The sequence below is a fragment of the Drosophila ananassae genome (genome assembly GCF_017639315.1).
Source record: "Drosophila ananassae strain 14024-0371.13 chromosome 4 unlocalized genomic scaffold, ASM1763931v2 tig00000061, whole genome shotgun sequence".
Lineage (NCBI taxonomy): Eukaryota > Metazoa > Arthropoda > Insecta > Diptera > Drosophilidae > Drosophila > Drosophila ananassae.
This window is the reverse complement of record NW_025319038.1, coordinates 5,636,750-5,658,900: the sequence shown is the minus strand read 5'-3', so window position 1 is coordinate 5,658,900 and position 22,151 is coordinate 5,636,750. Positions and strand designations below refer to the sequence as shown.

The 22,151-nt window shown below is 31.5% G+C and overlaps 1 protein-coding gene across 36 annotated transcripts in view; it reads right to left on the bottom strand.

Moving 5' to 3' along the window:
• The window catches only part of LOC6501771 (twitchin), a 99,669-nt gene that overhangs the window by 53,872 nt on the left and 23,646 nt on the right, over positions 1 to 22,151 (bottom strand). For 12 of the 36 annotated variants that reach the window (XM_044717730.1, XM_032455798.2, XM_044717708.1 and 9 more), the window contains 12 exons: positions 20,014 to 20,139; positions 19,895 to 19,954; positions 19,653 to 19,751; positions 18,658 to 18,972; positions 17,875 to 18,000; positions 16,886 to 16,921; positions 16,546 to 16,722; positions 16,035 to 16,262; positions 12,898 to 13,071; positions 12,125 to 12,160; positions 11,400 to 11,432; positions 614 to 655 (listed from right to left, as the gene is read on the bottom strand). In XM_044717730.1, coding sequence (XP_044573665.1) covers positions 614 to 655; positions 11,400 to 11,432; positions 12,125 to 12,160; positions 12,898 to 13,071; positions 16,035 to 16,262; positions 16,546 to 16,722; positions 16,886 to 16,921; positions 17,875 to 18,000; positions 18,658 to 18,972; positions 19,653 to 19,751; positions 19,895 to 19,954; positions 20,014 to 20,139 — 1,452 coding nt within the window. Of the gene's footprint in view, positions 1 to 613; positions 656 to 11,399; positions 11,433 to 12,124; positions 12,161 to 12,897; positions 13,072 to 13,415; positions 13,640 to 16,034; positions 16,263 to 16,545; positions 16,723 to 16,885; positions 16,922 to 17,874; positions 18,001 to 18,657; positions 18,973 to 19,652; positions 19,752 to 19,894; positions 19,955 to 20,013; positions 20,140 to 22,151 lie in introns of those variants that run through there. The other 24 variants (XM_014903847.3, XM_032455801.2, XM_044717710.1 and 21 more) reach the window with 15 other exon arrangements.

The window sequence follows — 22,151 nt, the reverse complement described above, 5'->3', positions numbered from 1 at the left end:
TATTGTTTTATTTTCGGTTGTAATTCCAGAATCGTAAAGTAACTTGTATTGTGTTTTTGAATAGGATTTAAATTTTGAATATTGATTTAATAAAGAAAAGTCTTAAACAGAATTAACTTATAAAATTAATGAATAAACAATTAAAACGCCATGGTTGTGCAACAAAATAATGGTCTTGAAAACTGGGAAAAGTTTATATATAAGTAATTCTTAAAAATTGAATTATTCATGTTGTCAACCCTGAGCAGAAAAATTAGAGTAGGGATTTGAAAACCTTTCAGTTCGAGTGGAATTGCTTTAAACTGAATCAGCTCGAATGGAATGTATGTATATTTAGTATGTTTAGATCACAACTGAAATTGGTATTAACACATAATTTTATGATCTTCATAAAAGCTTTTTTAGCATTATTTTTCCTTACAGAATAAAATATTATAATAATATATTAAAATAAGTATTTACAAAGTTTTAGCAATAAATTGTATGACGCATGAGAGTTCCTCAGAATATAATACATAATATTATAAAACTTCCATTCATATCATAACTAATAAAGGGCAAGCGAAAATGAAATTTTAGATTAATTTATCTATAAACTCGAAATTTTCGAGACCTGTTTGTTGTCCCCCATTTCGCCTGGACGGTGTTGTTTAAGCTAATATAATAAGAAAAAATAAAAAGTTTGGAATAATATTATATATATAGTGACAATAACTAGTTCATTGATCTTTTAATTTAAACCAAAATTTCAAAAAATCTGTTTTGCTCATGCTCTCTTAGTTTGATACATGATAAAAACCGAGACCGTAAATAATGATTATTGTTATTATTTTTATTTTAAAACAAGAGCAAAAGTTGACATACCATGCCAAAATCATTCTTATGTCAAATACAAAAAATATACATAAAAATTGCATAATCTTTCAATTTGATGTTTATTTAAGCTATGCTTATATTTCAGCAGAATCGTTTGAAAAAGCTTAGTTTTACATAAAAAGTTTGAAAAATTCAAAAGGAAAACGATATATTAAATATAAATTATATATGTATATATTAAAGTTAAATAAAGGACGCCTATAGTTTCGCGACTACAGAGTTTCCCGACTATATTATAACTGGTGATATAGTCGGAACAGTAAGTATTTTTTCCATCCATAATTCTCTTTATTAAATTAATTAGCCTTTCATGGATTCTATAAAAAAAAATGTTTTTACATACGTACACTCAGGGAAAACCCAAGAATTTCATATTTAAACCAAGTATGAACGCACTTGGAAGTTGACCAAGAACGACTTTACTTAATTCAAGAAAAAAATTTGTTCTAAAATTCGATTGTGAGAATGAAAAATATAGATTTAAGCGTGAAAAATTATTCTCGTAAAAAGAAAAATACCTAAATTTTAAAAAAGCTAAATATGTTTTTATATTATATTTTTATTTAATTCTTCATTTTTTTTTAAATTATTTATTGAATCTATTTTTATAAAATGTGCTAGGAGTCGAACCCGAGCCATTCCGAACCTATTAATGCGACGATTTAACCATTCAACTATTGTCCAAATCGTAATACCATTGCAAAATTTACCACTGGTGTTTCGTAAATAACACTGTCAGCCATTGCTTTGAAAAAAAAACATCACATCGCTTGGGATTTTTTTTTGAAAAATTTTATTATGTAAAATTCAAAGTATTTGTATACCCTTACTTAAAACCCTACCCTAAAAAAAGTTTGAAATTGTCGGCCTGTGTTATTAGACATATAAATATATGGTCGGATATAGTTGACCGATCCCCATGAGAATTTCACTATTAAATCAATTTGTATACCCTTGCAGAAGGTACACTAATTTTATTGAAAAGTTTGCAACGCAGTGAAGGAAACACCTCCGACCCTATATAGTTTATTCTTGATCAGGATCACCTCATGAGTCGATATGAGCATGTCCGTCTGTCTGTCTATTTCTACGCAAACGGATCGGTCGACTATACCCTATAGCTGCCATACAACTGATTGATCGGAAATGGCACAACCTTGGTATTTTTAAAGATGCTTAAGGCTGTTTCCCACATTTTTATTAGAAAGTAGATTCGATGGTGAAATTCTCATAAGGATCGGCCAACTATATACGATCCGATATATATAATAATATGAGCTGCAAGAATATATCAACTTCGGCTCCGCCCGAAGTTACCTATCCTATCTTGTTGTCTTTGATTTCGGACCACGATTTTCAGCGCGGATTTATACTATCTTTTCAGGGCTGATTCAGCTCTCAGGAGTGGAGTGAAAATCCGGATTCGGAATCAGTACTGATTAAGGGCTGATTCAGGCCTGAATTCGAATGCAGAACAAAAATCCGTGTAGTTTGTTCTAATTTGTAGGACATAGTTTCAGGGGGCACTGGTCAGTGACAGGGCTGTGTTGAGAAAAAAAACGGGTTTTCTTTAAGGGGTTATATACAGTCAGGATTTTCAAAAAATCGATTTTTTTTTTTTTGCATTTTCTTAAAGAATATATATATCTCTGTTGTGAAAAAAATTTTTATGAAGATTCGAGAAATATTTCCCAAGTTACAGACAAAACTAGAACAAATTTTTAACTCAATGTAAACTGTTTGTGAAACTTTAAAATCGTTTTTCTCAAAACTATGTTTCTCAAAACCATTGGGATATAAGCTGCAGAGGCCAAAGGAAATAATATTTTTACAGATATAATATATTTTTTTAAACTTTAAAATATGTAAAATAATATAGAAAAAATTCAACTTTAATAAATAAATATTTCCTTGAAAAAAAAAATACCCAAAAACTGCATTTTTTTGACCGCCTGACTGTATATAACCCCTTAAAGGGACCATCCACAGGCAAATTGGTTTTTCAAATGTGAAACAGTATTTTCAAGCAACAATATAAAAAACTTAAAAAATAAAAATTCCGGTTGTAATCTATAATTTATTTAAAATATGTGGGTAAAAAAAATTGCAATATTCGATCCCGTTACAAAGTTGTAACGCAGAGAACAGTTGCTTTTAAACGCGTTCTTAAACTTTAAAACGCTTGATTTCTCGAAACCTCTTTTGTTTATTAAGATAATCTATCATATAAAAAATCCTCTTAACAATATAAGATACCGGTGACGCATCTGCATGGTAAACTCAAAATATCTGATACCAATTTTGGTGACGAAAATATGCCATATAGGAGTACAAAATTGCATATAAAAAATATTCTTGTTGGGCACGTGCAAGAAAAATAAAAATAAGAATAAGAATATTTTTTATATGATATCAGTTGTTTTTTCTTTAATTTATAAAAAAGAACACATAATATATAGAATATTTAAGTAACCTCTGGACATGCGATTCACACAGTTAGCAATACTTTAAATGTAACGATAAACACCAAAACTCTTTTTTTTTTTACTCCATAGATTTTGACATTAAACAAAGTGAAATAATTAAAAAACTTTCTAAAGCTGTAAAGAATGTTTCGATAGCTTCAGTGGTTCTTAAGTTACGCTTATTTTTAATTTACAAAGATTTTGGAATTTGGTTAGTTTAAAAATTTTAATTAAAAATTTGCCCAAAATTTAATTAAAAATCCAAACTTATTTCGTAGTTGTGGGAGAACAAATTGTTTAAACAAATAAACAGATGAGAGGCCGATCCTTATGAAAGTTTCAATATATAACTTCGAGCGGAGCCGGGTGACGTACGGCTCGAATCGCGGGAATAGATCCGAGATAGTTAAGCGAAAAGTAGGAGAAAGATATCACGAGGAAGAGTGTTGCACAGATAAGGCGGTTAATATAAGCGATTTAAGATTGTTAGTAGAGCAAGGTGACAAGATGTGGTAGAGACCATTGTAGTCCGAACATAATACCCTGAACGGATCGGGTTGGGCAAATGTCGAACTACAATGGCTGAGGAGTAGAGGACGAAAGTTTCTAGTCCTTCTACCAGGAACGTTAAAATTTAAACGTGTTAGTAAATAATGGCTGTCTATATTTCCATAAATAAGATTGTATAGAAACATGACACCCAGCATCGTTCTACGGTTTGTTAATGATGGTAAGTTGATTAGTAAAAGTCTACTACGATAAGAAGGGAGGTAAATATTTGCATCCCAATTAGTCCCCTAAGCGCAAATGTAAGGAAGTTTTTTTGTACAGATTCAATGTGATCTTGGTGTACTCCATATTGAGGACTCCAGACACACGATCCATACTCAAGAATCAGACGGACCAGTGATGTATATAACGTTTTAGTTATGTACGGGTCATTAAATTCTTTTGACCATCTTTTAATAAAACCAAGCACACCCATAGCTTTATTAACCATGGTAGATATATGGTCGGTAAATTTAAGTTTCAAATCTAATAGGACACCTAGATCGTTAACCTGAGTTAATCGTTCTAAGGCGTTCCCATAGAGAAAGTACATAGCCTGGTGAGGACTTGATCGGTAAAAAGACATAGGTTTACATTTCCATCCATTAAGCTTTAGGTTATTTGCTAAACACCAATTTTGAAGTTTATCCAAATCGGATTGAAGTCTAGATTGGGCGCTAGTGAATTTATACTGAAGGCATAGCTTAACATCATCAGCGTACATAAGTACAAGTGAATTAGTTAAGGCAAGGGGCAAGTGGTTAATAAACAATGTAAAAAGTAGGGGTCCAAGATGGCTTCCTTGGGGCACCCCCGATGTGGCGCGAACTAAACGCGAGGTAACATCTTTAAAGAAAACACGTTGGCTTCTCCCTGATAAGTAGCTCGAAATCCACATAAGAAGATCAGTTGGGAATCCCAAACAGAGTCAAATGCTTTACTGAAATCAGTGTATATGATGACTGTTTGTAAGCCATTTCGGAAGCCATCCGTGATAAAATATGTTAGCTCCAATAAGTTAGTAGTGGTGGGGCGTCGCTTCATGAAGCCATGCTGGCACGGAGTTATTATTGAACTACGTAGGTGTTGCAAATGTGGAGTGATAAGTTTTTCAAAAAGCTTTGGAATTGCTGACAATTTAGAGATGCCTCTATAATTAGCAGCGTCGGATTTTTTCCCATTTTTATGCAACGGAATAATGAAGGATTCCTTCCACTTAAGGGGAAAGATCGAAGTTTCCAGCGATAGATTAAAGAGTTTAACAAGCGGTTTGCACAGTGCCTCGGCGCAGTACTTCAGAACACAGCCTGGTACTCCATCAGGGCCTGGCGAATACACGGGCTTAACCTTAAGAAGATCCGATTACACACCACTTTGATCAAAAGATGGGCAAATTATAAGCTTGGCTGATTTGATATTATAAGTGTAAGGCTAAGCTAAACTGCTGCTAGGTAAATAGGTAGTTTGAAAAAACTGTGCAAAGAGATCGGCCATTGCCTGATCAGTGTTCGCATAAGAGTTCTCAAACGTAAGCAGTGGGGGAAAAGATACATGTTTACGCTTAGTGTTTACAAAGTTATAAAACTGCTTCGGATCCTGAGTAAACTGAATCCTGCAGCGGCGAATATAACTCCTATAACATTCTGCGTTATGCACGGTGAAATTGGACCGAGCTACTAAGTATCTAGAATAACTAACTGTACAGCCAGATAATCTATGTTTATTCAAAAGACTATTCATACTATTCTTTAAGTTGTTAAGATGCCTCGTATACCAAGGCGGATTCGTTGAAGCGGACGGATATTTCCACGGCACACAAACGTCAAAAAATGAGTTTACAGTGAAATAAAATTTTTGTAATGCTAAGTTTATATCATCGCATGCCAGTAAATCAGACCATTCAAATTCCGAAATTAACTTATTTAATTTCATAAAGTCAGCCTTATGAAAGAAACGAACTTTATGAGATTTAAGTGTAGACTTAAGGTCAATTAAGGAGTTGTTTTCAATTGAAAGCTCAAGAGTGGGATGATATGGATCCTCAGGGTCAGAAATGGGCAAAGTTCTGGAAAAATTATTATTATATATATCGGATCATATATAGTTGTCCTATCCTTATAAGAATTTCAACAACAAATAAATTTCCTTATAAAAATATTGGAAACAGCCCCAAGTTTCCAAGTTCCCCAAGCTAAAAATAGCAATGTTGTGCCATTTCCGATCGTGCAATTATATGGCAGGTAAGGTTATAGTCGGCCGATCCTTATAAAAGATCGGATTAGATTGTCCAAAACGGAATCCGTAAAAATATGGAATCCCATCATTCTATTCCGATTCTTCAGTTATATAAGAGCTATAGGATGTAGTCGGCCGATCCTAATAAAATTGCAAATTGGATAAGATTACCCAAAACGCAATCTGTACTAAGCCCCATCTTTCTAACTTAAAAAACACCAAAGTTATGCCAATTCTGATCGTTCTATGACAGTCGGCCGATCCTTATAAATTTTGTACATAAGATATTTTGACCAAATATAACATGTTTGAAAGTCCCAACCCAAAGTTTTGCCATTTTCCGATCAATCAGTTATATGGCAGCTTTAGGATAGTCGACTGATAGACAAATGAACTAAAAGTTGAAAGAATTTAGACAATATTTTCAAGTTTATTTCACACATACACACTAGACATCTGCATGATTACATTCATAACATATGTCTAATAGAGTACATTCGAATCGAATAGAATGGAGTGAGTGGAATGTTGGAAATGAAATGAAATTGTATGAATGTAAGCTTAGGTTCGTCTCGTAATTTGAGACGTCAAACGAAATGACAGGGAATGAACGAAACGAAAAGTGAAATGAGAAATATGTCAATGTCATGTAAGTGTACACCTAGCTTCACAGGTGGCTGCAAAAAATTGGTAGCTGCACTTATAGGATTCTATCTTGAGTTAACGAATTTTGCCAGATATAAGCGATGTATAAAAAGTTGCGCCATCTCAAGGGCTATGTCCACGTGCAATATAAATAATATCAAATGAGCCAATTTTATTTTCAGTTTATTTTTTTGCCTACTGTTAAGAAGTTTGGTCTTAAAAAAATTGAAATAGATATTTAAAAAATCTTTTTAACGGTGTTCAGCATTAATATCATTTTTTATTATAAAGTTATGAATTTGTTAATTAACAAAGTTTGTTTTATTTTTTAACGTAAGCTTAAGGTATTTCAAAAAGTTGTAGAACAAAAGTTGCTCATATGATAGTAACAAACATGTCCAATTACACAGGCCGACAATTGCCAACTTTTTTTTTCCTCCACGAATAATTTTACCTGCTCCATAACCTTTAGGATCCCCTGAACCAAAGTCCAGAACAAACATAGGTTCTATCACCCACAGTTTCCGCGGTACACCTAAGAGAAGAAATCGATCAAATTTTACCATATATTGAATTATGTAGGCCGTGTAATGGCGATGACCATCATTATTTCTAGTACATATCATTTTTGAAATGTATGTGTACCAACTAAAATTAAAAATTGTTATCTAGCAGTTACCATATCTTTGGAATACTCATCCAAAGTTGAAATCTCAGATTTTCAACATTAGTTTTTGGTCTTCTATGATATTTTCCCAAACATTTTTCTATGGAAGATTTTTATTTTCTTATTGAAATCAGTAGATCATACTATGTTTTAATTTTGGGTTTAAGGAAAAACTCGAAATAATTTTATTGAATTTATTATAGGTGGTTAAACAATATTTTCTTCAATTAAATTGGAGTTTTTAATCTCATATTTTCAAAAAGTCATGGCATTAAAACAAAATAAAATACACCGCTCATATCTGGCAAAATCCGTTAACTCAAGATATAGTCCTGTAAGTGCAGCTACCCATTGTGTACAGCCTCCTGTGAAGCTTCCATTTACTTATACATGTGTGTGTATTTGAATGGCAACTTTGCTTTTTGGAGTCTGCATATATTTGGTCAATACCCTAAAAAAAATGGAGTATATCTTTTCAGATTTTAGTTTATATATTTAAAAATAAAATCCAAATAAAAAAGGGCTTAAAAAGTAAAACGTAAACATTGACTCAAGTTGGACTCGAACTCAGGCCCTCCCGTGTTAGAAACCACGACGCTCTCCACTCGGCTAACCTCGAACTTTGTTGCTTGATGGCAAATTTTTATGTAATTCTGCTTTATGTTTCAGTGTCTCATGTCTTAATGAGAAGAATGCAAAATTTTATGAGTAGAACGCTTTATATGCATATGCCCCCACTGAGCATATAATGCATATAAATAAATGCAGCCACCACCGTTTTGGGCCAAATCATGGATTAAAAGCTAAAAAAAAACCAGGCAAACCAACTCCGCCAATACTTTTCTAATATTTATTATTTTATATCGCAGACCCAAAATAAATTGTTACATTCAACAATTGGTTTAACTAGAAAAACTGGAAAAACGAAATTTCCAGTTTTTTTAAGTTAGAAGGATGGGACTTAGTACAGATTGCCTTTTTTTGAAATCTTATCCGATTTGCAAAATTTTTTTAGGATAATTGGCTTAACTTTGTTGTTTTTGAATCTAGAATGATGGGACTATCTATGGTTTCCGTTTTGGAATCATAAGAATTCATAAGAATCGGCCAACTATATCCTATACTTGCCATATAACTGAACGATCGGAAACGGCACAACCTTTCCATTTTTAAAGATGCTTGGGGCTGTTTCCAATATTCTCATTAGAAATTTTGTTGATGGTGAAACTCTCATAAGGATCGGACAACTATATAGGATCCGATATATATAATAATAACATAAGCTTCTGCTTAACTGCAAGGGTATATCAACTTCGGCTCCTCTTGAAGTTAGCTTTCCTTTCTTGTTTTTTTTACCCTTGCAGAGGGTATTTTAATTTTGGTCAAAAGTGTGCAACGCAGTGAAGGAGACATCTCCGACCCTATAAAGTATATATATTCTTGATCAGGATCACCTCCTGAGTCGATATGAGCATGTCCGTCTGTCCGTCTGTCCGTCTGTCTGTCGGTTTCTACACAAACTAGTCTCTCAGTTTTGGAGCTATCGAGTTGAAACTTTGGACACATCCTTTTTTTCCTTGCAGGTATATAAGTCGGAACGGCCGGGATCGGTCGACTATATCCTATAGCTGCCATATAACTGATTGATCGGAAATGCCATAACTTTGGTGTTTTTTAAGTTAGAGGGTTGGGACCAAAATATCTTATGTACAAAATTTCATAAGGATCGGCCGACTATATCCTATAGCTGTCATAGAACGATCGGAATTGGCATAACTTTGGTTTTTTTTAAGTTAGAAAGATGGGACTTAGTACAGATTACTTTTTGGGCAAAATAATTCGATATGCCAAATTTCATAAGGATCGGCCGACTATATACGATCCGCTATACATCTAATAATATAAGATGCGTGGCGCCACCTAGCGGACTGCGACTGAACTGCAAGGGTATATCAATTTCGGCTTCGCCCGAAGTTAGCTTTCCTTTCTTGTTTTTTAATAATTTATTATATAGTCAAACTCTCATAAGGATAGGCCTCTCATCTGTTAATTTGTAAAAATAATTTGGTTTCCCACAACTACGAAACAATTTTGGATTTTAAATACATTTTTGAGCAAATTTTTAATTAAAATTTTTAAACTAACCAAATTCCAAAACAGAGCCACTGAAGGTATTGAAAAACTCTTTACGTCTTTGGAAAGGTTTTTAATTATTCCACCTTCTTGAATGTCAAAATCTATAGAGTTAAAAAAAAATAGTTTTGATGTTTATCCTTACAATTAAAGTATTGCTAACTGTGTAAATCGCCTGTCCAGAGGTTACTTTCATATATGTATATATATTCTATATGTTATGCGTTCTATTTTAAATAATTGAAGATCAATATATACAAAAAAACAACTGATATCATATAAAAAAACCTCTTGACGAGGTAAAGTACCGGTGACGAACCTGCATGCGAAACCCAAAATATCTGATATCAATTTTAGTGACGAAAATATGCTATATAGATGTACAAAATTGCATATAAAAAATATTCTTGTTCGGCACGTGCAAGAAAAACAAAAAAAAATCAGTCACGTGCCGAACAAGAATATTTTTTATATGCAATTTTGTACACCTATATAGCATATTTTCGTCACTAAAATTGATATCAGATATTTTGGGTTTCGCATGCAGGTTCGTCACCGGTACTTTACCTCGTCAAGAGGTTTTTTTATATGATTATATGATACTCGATACTTATCTCTTCCACCCAAACTTTATTTTACCTTTCACATAGTATAGATACCAAAAAAAAATTTTTTTTATTCTTTTGGATGTTTTCGAAAAATAATTCAAACAGATACTTTCCGAGTCATAGTCCGACATGAAAATAAAAAAGGTTTTTACCATTTTTTTTTTAATTTCAAATCAGACCAAAATACAATAAGAATTTCATTGTTTTTATTATAACCAAATCATAGAAAAAAACACACATTCATTGGAAGTACGTTCAGAGTAAAAATACACGAACCGTGAGGCCTGTCGCCAAAAAATTTCTGTGTGCATTTTCGATGTATAAAATATATAAATATATATATATAATGTATGTATGTGCATATATAGTTAAAAATACATTTATACATATGTACTTTTATGAATTACGTAATGGCCAAGTTTGTCTAAAAATTTTTTTGGGCCCTGAAATTGTTAAAAAAGAGACCTTAAAAAAGAAACCGTAATTAAATATACATATCTGTGAGGGTTCTAAGCCTTAAGACGCGAATTGAAGTTACGCGACTGATAGAAATATTGTGCGGAATTAAACTAAAATATTTTCGTAATAAGAGAGTTTTAATGCCACCCTATATTTAACCACTCGGGTTATTATCTTTATTTAATTTAATCCAAGTTAATAATTTATTAATTTTTCTGATTTTAAATAAAAAAAGAAAGGAACTACTGATACCTTTTTAAAATACATACATAATTATATTAAATATATTTTTTAGCTATCAATATATATGTGTAAATGATAAAACGTGTAGTATAAAGAAAAAATAAATAAGAAATAATATATTAAAGCAATGTTTTTGAAGAACTTGTTTAAACATATTTTTTATATGGTTATAATTTTTTCAAAATAAGCGGTATCATCAATATTTTTGATTTTGTGAACTCAGACAACTTTCATATCTCTTATACCATAAGTGGCTTGAAATTTACTTGACATAGTAAAGAATATGAAAACATCACATATTCTATGCATGCAGGATTCCAATATGTACTTTAATAAAATATAATGAATTATGTAGTTTTTGAGTATGTACTGTTTTATAACTCAAATAGGGAAATCAACTTCCGTTGTAGTTTAATATTACATGTTAAATTTTCGATTCATCAATAAGTTTAAGGTTTTATAAAAAATATTAAAAAGGAAATTACAAAATCATTTATGAAACAAAGCGTAATTTCTCACCTGTCCTTCACCGACCTCTCCTGGCCTCAATAACTGTAATATTATTATTGCATTCAGAACACTTTTAATTATTTTCCGATTTTAATAATTTATATATTTAAATACTACACGTTAATAAGAAAATACATTTTTTACTGTATAAATACTATCTAATACTATATGTTTTTCCAATTTATTACCTCTTATTATTAAATTAAACAACTAAGATTGTTGTTGAACTTATTTTTGGCAAAATATGAAAACTGTGTTGCCGCCGCACTGGCATTTATGAATCTGAACAAAGAGCCCTAGAGTAAAAATAATGTTCATATAAATATAAAAAAAACTAAAAATACATAGTATACACATTTTTAATCTTAAATATGTATGCGTGCTCATAAAGTACACAGTGAATCATAGCAAAAGAATATCTCATACTATTATTATTTCAAATTAAAAGTTTACCGTACTTTATAAATAATAATTCTAATAATGTCACCCCATAAACATTATTAATCCTTGATTTTCAGTTTTTTATGGTTGTTCTTAAAATAGCAATCGTGCAAATATCAAAAATGAACTATGTATTTTGGTAGAATGGTAGGAACTTAACAATGGTCTGGTTTTTAATGGTTTATCATAATAATACATGTATATTGTAAAAGGATTGGGCCCTTTTTTTTATTTTTCAGTGCATCTTAGTAGTAGGAAAGTAATTAGTTTAACAAAATGTATATGTGTCTTACCCGTGTATCCATTACTTCGCCTGGACGGAGTTTCTTCTATTTTGGTTGATTGATGGGGATTTGCGATGGGGGTGTATAAAGTGTTGTTGTTGAATGCAAATGTTTTTCATTTCGTTTTATAAACATTTGTTTTTTTTTGTGATATGGATTTGTTTTGATTGTTTGACGGGTATATTGTTGTTTAGTTCATGGGAAATATTTCATATATAGAAGGTACATAAAAGGGGCATAGGAAATACACATATAAATTAGCGACATTCAAATGATTTCGAAACATTTAAGATATTATTTGGAAAATAGCACAGTTAAAGAATAAATTAATATTTTGTTTTTACTACATATATAATTAAAATTACATAACTCTTACATAACCATAAACAGAAACTAATGAAACTAAAAATGGAACACTAATTTAATTATTTATTTTTACCAAATTTACAAATAAAAATGCTGTATATTTTGTTGTTTTCTACTAGTTTAAAAATACGTTTAATTTTATAAACGTTTAAAGTTAATTATATAAGTAACGCCAGCATCAAATTAAAGTTGTTATTTATGGCTTAGGTAAATGGACTTCTATATTTGCAAATTTATGGTAATTTATTTATGCGTAAGCTTTTTTAAATTTAAATTTTTCTTATCAAATACGGTCGATATTTGTTAAGAAATTATAAGTGTATGAACACATATTATAGCAATTTTGATTTATCATTTAGATTTATCATTTATATATAGTATATACAGTTTAATAAAATTAAATGTTTGAAGTTTACCTCGTCATTGATTATCAGAGATGGTCGACGACCCATATCGGCTGGCGGTATCAAAGATCCTCTACGACTCGGTGGCTCTGGCGCCAATGATGGTCGTTTCTCCCGAATTACTTCAATCTTTGGAGGTTCTCCTGCTGCAGGTTGTTGTATTTTAGTCATTTTTGGTTTCTCCTCCTATTCATATTAATAAATTAAAAACCGATCAAACCAAAGAATAATAATGAAATCAACCGTATTTTTTTTATTGATTTTGTAATTTTTGTACTAATATTCCTATCAATAGGAATGGAGGAATTTATAATATATAGCAAGCCCCAATACTTTCAACTTCAAAAAATCTCAGACATTGAATCTAGTTATTTAATGTACATTTACTCCTTTTAAAATATTACCGACAACAATATTTTATGATCTATTCAATTTTTATAATTTTATCAATAAAAACAGAAAATTGGTAACAGTGGAGTTTCATAAAAATGTTTCTAAAAATTATTGTAAAATTAGATTGCAGTACATACCAAAATTATGCATTTTATTTGTGACATTTTAAAAATGAAAAAAAAATCGAATTATTATTTCTAATTATTATTATTTAAAATTAAACGTCAGACGAAGTTAAACATTGTCAACAAATATATTTTTCATTTGACACTTTTAATATATTTTACTTAAATAATTTTATTTTATAAGATTATATGAAATCGAAGTACGTCCGAATTGCACAACTATGAACCGTTTGGCTAGAGCGACCAGAAAAGACAGAAGTATTTAAAAGAAAACAGATGAGTATTTTTGCCAAAGGTTATCGTATTACGGATTATATATATATTTATAAATTTTTGTTTAAATATTTATATAGAATTTATAAATATTATATATACATATTTATTTTATATATACATACATATATATTATAAATACATATATATTATATATATATCCAATTCTTCCAATATTCATCTTACATATAAATACTTTTTGTGTAGACACCAAAATTACGATTTCGCGACGCCCTCACATTCAATGGTGAATTTAACAGTTTAATTTAACATTTCAAAATAATAAAAATTTGTTATCAACGTGTAAAGAAAACATCAATTTTTTGTACCCTGTTCAAGCATTGAACGCGATAAAGATGGAATGTCAAGAGATCGGACCCAGGGAATACGTGATTAACCGCATGGTTTAAAAACGATCTCCTGTAGTCTAATCAAATACTTATGTGGTTACAAGAATGGGTCACATAGCACGTCAGCGTTGAGAAGTATTTTTAAATAGATTTAAGATTTTTATGTATCTTTCTTGTAAGAGATAATTGTACACCTAATTATTATAAGGGGCTCCTCTTAACATACCCCAACCCAAAAATGTTATGTCCTGAAATCGAAAGCAACAACTGAAAGCAATATTTAATTCGGTTATCTTTGAGACTAAAACTGCTGGCGATTTTTAAAAATAATTAAAGAATTTTAAATTTCAGGAAGAAATTAACAGACATGTTTATAAAAAATATTTATAAAACACACATGATTATAAAAAATTGTGAAGCTTTGAACAGTATTTTCGGTTTTTTCACGGGGGGAGTGACCACGTTTCCAAAATATTTTCGTATGGTGTCAAAGAAATCATAGGTAATCAAAACAATAAAAAATCGCTGTAAAATCTTTCTTTTAGTTTTCTGGTAATATTAAATGCCAATAATGTTGCATGGGTTTATGTTCCCATAGTTCTTGGACGGCAGTCCTCGTAGGTGAACCGCATTCGCATAATACATTAAATGTATTATATAATTTTATTATATTTTACTGGTTTTGGAAAGTTGTGAAAGTTTTTGGATTAAATGTTTGATTATATTGTAGTTTGGCAACAATAGAATGTCGTGGATACATCCTTACTAAATTGTAGATCAGATCAGTTGACTTGAAAACACCAAGTACTATATGTGTAGTTATAAAAAAAAACACCATTTTTAATAGGGCAGTTATATAATAACTATAGGATATATTTGGCCAACCTTTATAAAATTAAGATACAAACTAGCTCAGATCAATACTAAAGATAACATCTATAAAATGTCCCAACCCTTTAACTCAAATTATTGTCATTAATATATATATGTACTTCAAAGGGTCGGAGATGTCTCCTGTGTTGCAAACTTATGACTAAAATTAATATACCCCCGGCAAGGGTGTGTATAATAATTAACTCTTTCATTAACTCTTTATTTGAAAAACCAAGTATTTGTTTTTGGAAGTGTCTTGCGCCGTTAACTCCAGAAATCGAAAGAGCCACTACCATGATTCATGTCATAATTTACCCTTGCTTATAATATTCACTTTCTTTTAACATTCATTTAATTAAGTAGGGGAGCCCATGATGATAAAGAATGATGGTGGAAGAGGATGGACTTTATTGAGCGCGTCTAGTTATCGTAGGGGATTTTAAGTGAACCCAAACAAAAATTCCATTATTTAAATTTGCGGACTTTAATAAAAAACAAACTCGCGGTTACTGTTGGGAAATGCAAAAATGGACATTCTCGAGCGCGGCAGTTTTTGATATTTATGGCTGGTCTTCATACCCCGGACGTGCTGTCCATAACCTGACCATTATTTCAAAGGACTCTCGTCATCTAACAGGTTGAAAATATAATAATTTTTTTTGTTCATAAAGCTTAATTAATTAAAAAACCTATGAAATATTCATTTAAAAATATTTCTTTAATATAGTGCTCGTATCTAAAATCGACACTACTTGAATAATGCCTTAAATAATAAAAGTGGTAAAAGTAAGCATAAAATATTTTTTTTAGTACTTTGGCTTTTTAGTTTACTTTGGATTATATATTTTTCGACATCTTTGAGCTATTTCCTTTAAATTTAAAATTTGCAATTTTTTTTATAAGTCTGTAATCTTAATCCATTCAACCCATCATCGTCGACAGGCGGCTATATTCAGGAAGTTAATTTTTGGTGTATTGAGTTTCGCGGCTACAAAGAATCTCGCTGAATCTTAATCTGCCGCGCTGAATTAATTCCTGATATCCCTCTTGGGCTCCCCTACTATTACGTAAAAAGCATATTTGGAAAAAAAAATAAAAAATTGAGCTTGGACCTTAGAGAACTTCTTATGCTTACCTTAGGAAATTCTACAGGTACTTTTACTACAGAAGACTTTGTGTCCGGTGTTATAATGCCTGGTGTTGGTACTTCTGATTTCGAATTATCTAATTTAACTGGATCATATTTTTCTAGAACAGGAACCTCATAATCATCGATTAGGGTTGCCACAGCTTCGGGTTTTTTTAGGTCTGATATATGCGCCTTTATTGCCTTTGTTGAAGATAATTTCTCCAATATGTTTGCCTTCGATTGTACAGATTAGGTGAGTTGTTAGGAACTTATTTATTTCACAGGTTTAAAAATATTTCAATAAAGAGCATGAGAAAAGAGAGAGACAGATACAGAGATAGAGAGAGAAAGACGAAGAAAGAGGTAGATAAATTACGCCAAACCGTGAATAGAACTCACAAAAAAATATAGAGTTGGTAATAGAAATACCTTTATTATCGTTTTATTTCATTGGGAAAGACCCGACAAAAAAATGAAAGTTTTAAAGTTTTGCTCTTTAAAAGCAAAAATCGTTTACCTTCGTTAGCTGCTTAGCTTGCTGTGGCAACGTTTGCTCTTTAGAATCCTTTATCACGGGTTTTAAAACAACCCCAAGGAATGATTCATTTTGAATTGGTTCCTTAGTCATCAAATTTCTTATAGACGATCGCCGACGCTGCTTTATAGTATCTAACAAAGATGTTCTTTCAGCCTGCTTGGTGTATTTACACGAACAGTTTTATTAAAAAGTTATTCATTTCTCAAGTAAAATATTGACATTTGCCTCTAAAACTTTTGGATATATATTCAAAAGTAAGCTACTCATAGCCTCATGGTCATTTAAACGTTATAGATTTAGAAAATTGCGGTTAACTTACCTTAGATTCTTGGGAATTCCCGTCAGTTGAGTCATTCTAGAAATTGTCAAGGTTAAAGGTTGATTGGAAATGAATATCTGTTGTTTAAATTATTTTTTTAAGTGAAAGCGAATATTGCTTCTCTTATGTGTACTACGGAAACTGTGGCTGATGGAACATGTATACATATGTTTGTTCCGGACTTTGGTTCAGGGGAACCTAAAGGTTATGGAGCAAGTAAAATAATGCGTGAAGATATTTTTCTGTCGTCCTGTGTTATTATAGTTTATTGCAACCTTCAACTCCCTATCAATAATATTTCATTCAGTCATAAACTTTCCGATATTTTTTAATTCTTTTTAAATTTTTACAATTATAAAGTTAGCCATGCTATTTCCGACTCAGAAACATCTCCGATCCTTAAAGAATATACACATATTCTTGATCAACATCATCAGCCGAATACATATAGTCACATTTGTCTGTCTGAATCTAAGATCCTATAAGATATTAAAAGTCCCCTCTTTTGCACGAAGACTCCTGTAATAAATTAATTTCAGTTAATTTTCAAATTGTTTCCACTCCTGCAACCGCCTCCAAAAAACTTTAGCGCCACTTTAAAAAACTTTTTTTTTGAAAAAGTTTCGATGTCACATTATTTTTATAGATACTTTACAAACATATATCTGGAAAAAGAACTTTACCCAAATCGAGGAGGATTTTTTAAGGAGTTTTAGACATTTATATTCTAGTTCCCATATTGGCTTGCAGTATTTTTATCGTCCAGATCCCAGAGACTATTTGAGATAGAGTTATCAGACTTGGCAACTTCGCAGATAAATTTTGTGTCAAAATTTTTCCACGCCTCCTCGAAAAAATTCACATGTCAAAAATCACAGAAATACATAGCGTCAACGTTAAAGAAATCACGTAAAACACATGTTTTGAGTGTTTAAAACCAATTGGTAGTTGACTTGACTTATATTTAATAAGATTAATCAAATAATTACCTGTGGTTCTATAATGACCGGTTTAAGGCTAACTCCATCCTGACCGTCATCTTCATATGCAAGTTTACCTTTACCGATTTTTAGCTCTTTTTTTTCTTCAGGAGTTTTTTCAATAATTGCAGTCTTCTATACATATAAACATAGATTTAAGGGATATAAGTTAACACATAAAAATAAGGGGAATTAAACTTCGTTCGGGGCCGAAGCATATATTGTTAAGTTGTTTAAAAGAGCGATAACAAACCTTTGCGATTCTTATGGAAAAATCTGATCAGACAAGTTGTGCCAAAACGGGATTCCTAAATAAGCAATTAGAACTAAATTTGGCCGTTGAGAAAGCTTATATACCCTTGCAGTTACGAAATTTTAAGTGTGGTGGTTTCTTCTGTTAAGTCCTCCTTTTGGAAATGATTGGATTAGCCAAATCCATAAAAATTCAGTTAGTTCAATAGGCAACGGAAATCTATGGAACTAATTACCGTTACTAAGTACTTATAAACTGAACCAGTAGTAAAAAAAAAAGTGTCTAGGCAAACAATAATATGCGGTCGTGAGATTATTTACTCGGCTTATGCAGTTAAAGAGTACAATATTTTACACATTAGAAGATCGAAACATACTTATTTGATTTTAACATACATATGTGGAAAACGTTAAAATTCTTTGCAAGGGTATAAAAACTAGATTATTTAAAGAGTCATGACTTTATGTTTATCCGGTGCTCAACAAGTATTGGTTAGTAATGCTCGGGCGAATCGATTTCATATGTTTTCCCTAACATACTTTTAATAGGTCATTCTTCGGGGATTCTGGTTGTGGTTCCTTCTTGTTTCCATCTAAAATGGGTTTTTCCATCTTGCTTGGGATTTCCACATCACGACCAAAATCAGATGGCTTAAACTCTGATTTTTCATATTTTTCGAGCACTGGACGTTCATAATCAGGAATCTCTGGAAGCTCTTCGTATTTAGGCTTGCTCTTGGCCTTGGGTTTGGTCTTTGCTTTTGGAGCTTCTGGCTTTGATTCCTCTTTTGGTTGAGCGATTGAGGCTTTACGAAGGTGTGGCAGATCCTCTGAAGGTTTTTGCGCTTCAATGGGCTAATAGGTATCAATAGGGCGTTAGTGTTAAAGAAGTTAAAAAAATAATATAATATAATAATTACATATAATGACTAAGATACTAATTTTCATTGCATTCGTACGATAAAAAACGAGGATCTGGAAAAGCAATATATATATATGTAGCGTCATATCCGTATATCCTAATAATACAAGCTATGTTCTGTTTAATAAGCTGTCTGATTAAAAAGAATCACTTGTGGACGGCCGTCGTAGGCAACGTAGGCAATGTACCAAACCTGTATAATGTATACATTATATGTAATATATACACACCTACAATGAAGCCTTGAGCACAATATAGTTCGACTATGTAGCCAATGAAAATGGTCTTTATACTTAAAAAAAAACAATAATAACCAATATCGATAATCGAGATAAGCAAAACCTTATCTACCATTTTTTTTAATGGATTAGTTATAATTATAAGCATTTAGCAATAATAGTTTAATTATTTTAAACAATATTTAGTGAAGTACTCCAATTTTTCAATGCCTTTTAAAAAGCCTGAAAACCATAGTATTTAGCATAGTACGTTTTTATCGTACCTTATAGAAATATTACTATGGCTGACATGGAGAAAACAATGTATTGAATTAATATTATGTGCCTTATATATATATATATATATATATATATATTGCCTTATAATCACTTACCTTTGAGTTTCGTCGTAATGCTGAAGGTTTCAGCTTGGGAATCTCTTCCTTTATTTCTTGAGGATTTTTGTTAGCATCAAGTTTTTTAGTATCAACCTGCTACAGTGGAAATATTTTACTTAAAGGGGTATGCTCAGGGTACAATAAGTTTGGGATTTGGATTATCAGGTATTCAGCACTTCACCTTTTTATTTACTATTTATGTTTAATAAAATCTGTTTTTAATTTTTTTTAAAACTCACCTCTAAACTATTTTTTTCAATAATTGATGATCTTCGGGACCCTGTTTTGGATTCCTGAACCTTAAGGTTGCAAACAACAACAATATATTACACAATATTAAAAAAAAAAAAAGACTTACCACTAATGACGATTTTCTTACTTCTTCTATCTTTGAGTCTTCGATTGAGGTTTCCTCCTTACAATTAATTATCGATTGACGACGGACTTCTAAAGAATCGTCTTCTTTAACGGAAATGATACTTGCCTGAACCAGCATAACAGAAATATATATTTATTTAATATGTATGTCAAGTCAAAATACGAATTTTTATTTTTTGGTCGTAACCGACCGCATTGGTTTTGCGTTGACCGAAAAAACCAATTAGATTTTGGAATCGCTTTTGGATTTATGTTAAAAAAATAACATTATTAACAGAAATCGTTTTTATTAATAAACATTTTTGATCCCTTTCAGAGTGTATAATTTTGGTCAGAAGTTTCTAACGCATTGAAAGAGACATTCAAAAATGTGTTTATATCACTGTGGACTCCAGTCAATATGGTAACAACCTGCACGTCTTAGCTTGCGCGAGGAGACATTAAATATAGCCGAAGAATTAAATTTAGATCCGAGCATTACTTTTTGAGTCACGTTACGCACCGACTTGAAAAAGTTGTTTTGAGAAAAACGCGTCTTTTAAAAGCAATTGAAAGTATATGGAGAAAGAAACTAGAAAATCAGTATCCCAGCGAGCTTTTGTCCGATCGAAATGAAATTTTGCACAGGATATTCCTGAGATAATGTTCTATTATTATAATTGTGAAAAATTTTTTTTTTTTTAAGTCTCAAACCATCTCTTAATAATCCTGATCCGAGATTTCGTTCAGTTATTCAAGAAATTCGATTTTCTCTTCCTCTTTTAAAATGAAACCAAATGTTTTATTTTCTTTTGTATAATTAAAATAAAAATGGTGTTTGTTCTTTAGTAAAAAATAAACAAATTTTTTTTCTAAATTTTTTTTTTATAGTACCTATTGCCAAAAAAACCTAGAAAATAAAAAAACTTTATTTTAATAATGCTTAACTTAATATCCAATCTAAACATGCTTTATTTCGTTGGAAAGGGCTTTTGTATATCTATTTAATTTTCTTTAAGACCATAAAGTAATTTCGTTTTACATTGACTCTAACGTTTTTATACCCTTGCAGAGGTTATTATAAATTTGGTCCAAGAGTGCAACGCAGTGAAGGAGACATCTTCGACTCGATGAAGTATATATATTTTTGATTAGGGTCACCTACTGAATCGATATAAGCATGTACGTCTGTCGGTCTGTCTGTTTCTACGCAAACTAGTCTCTCAGTTTTAAAGCTATCGACTTCAAACTTTGGACACATCTTTTTGTTGCAGTCAGTATACGTCGGAACGGCCGGTATCGGTCGACTATATCCAATAACTGCCATATAACTGATTGATCGGAGATGTCATATCTTTGGTGTTTTTTAAGTATGCGGGTTGGGACTCTCCAACCATGCTATATTTGGCCACAAAATCTTATGTAGAAAATTTGCTTGGACCGGCCGAATATATCCTATAGCTGACATAGAACGATAGGTATTGGCCTAACTTTGGTGGTTTTTAAGTTAGAAAGATGGGACTTGGATAGATTCCATTTTGAGAATCTAATCCGATCTGCCAAATTTCATAACGATCGGCCGACTATATCGTATAGCTGCCATATAACTAAACGATCGAAATTGGAACAACCTTGCTAGTTTTAAAGATGCTTGGGGCTGTTTCCAATGTTTTTATTGGAAAATTTATTTGGTAGTGATATTCTGATAAGGATCGGTCAACTATATACGATTCGATATATATAAAATAATATAAGCTGTTACCTAACTGCAAGGGTATATCAACTTCGGCTCCGCCCGTGGTTGGCTTTCCTTTCTTGTTTTTTTTTATTTTTTATGTGCACAAACTGAAAATGAATATGTTAATGTAATGCTATGAATATGTACCTTGCTTCACAGCTAGCTCTACTATCGGACTATGTATATCTTAAGTAAGCGACTTACTTAAGATAGAAAAAGATGCGTTATCTCAAAGGCTATCTCCAAAGTCTATTAAAGGTTAAAGTCAATTTAAAACAAGAAAGGAAAGCTAACTTCGGGCGGAGCCGAAGTTGATATACCCTTGCAGTTTATTCGCAGTCCGCTAGGTGGCGCCACGCATCTTATATTATTAGATATATAGCGGATCGTATATAGTCGGC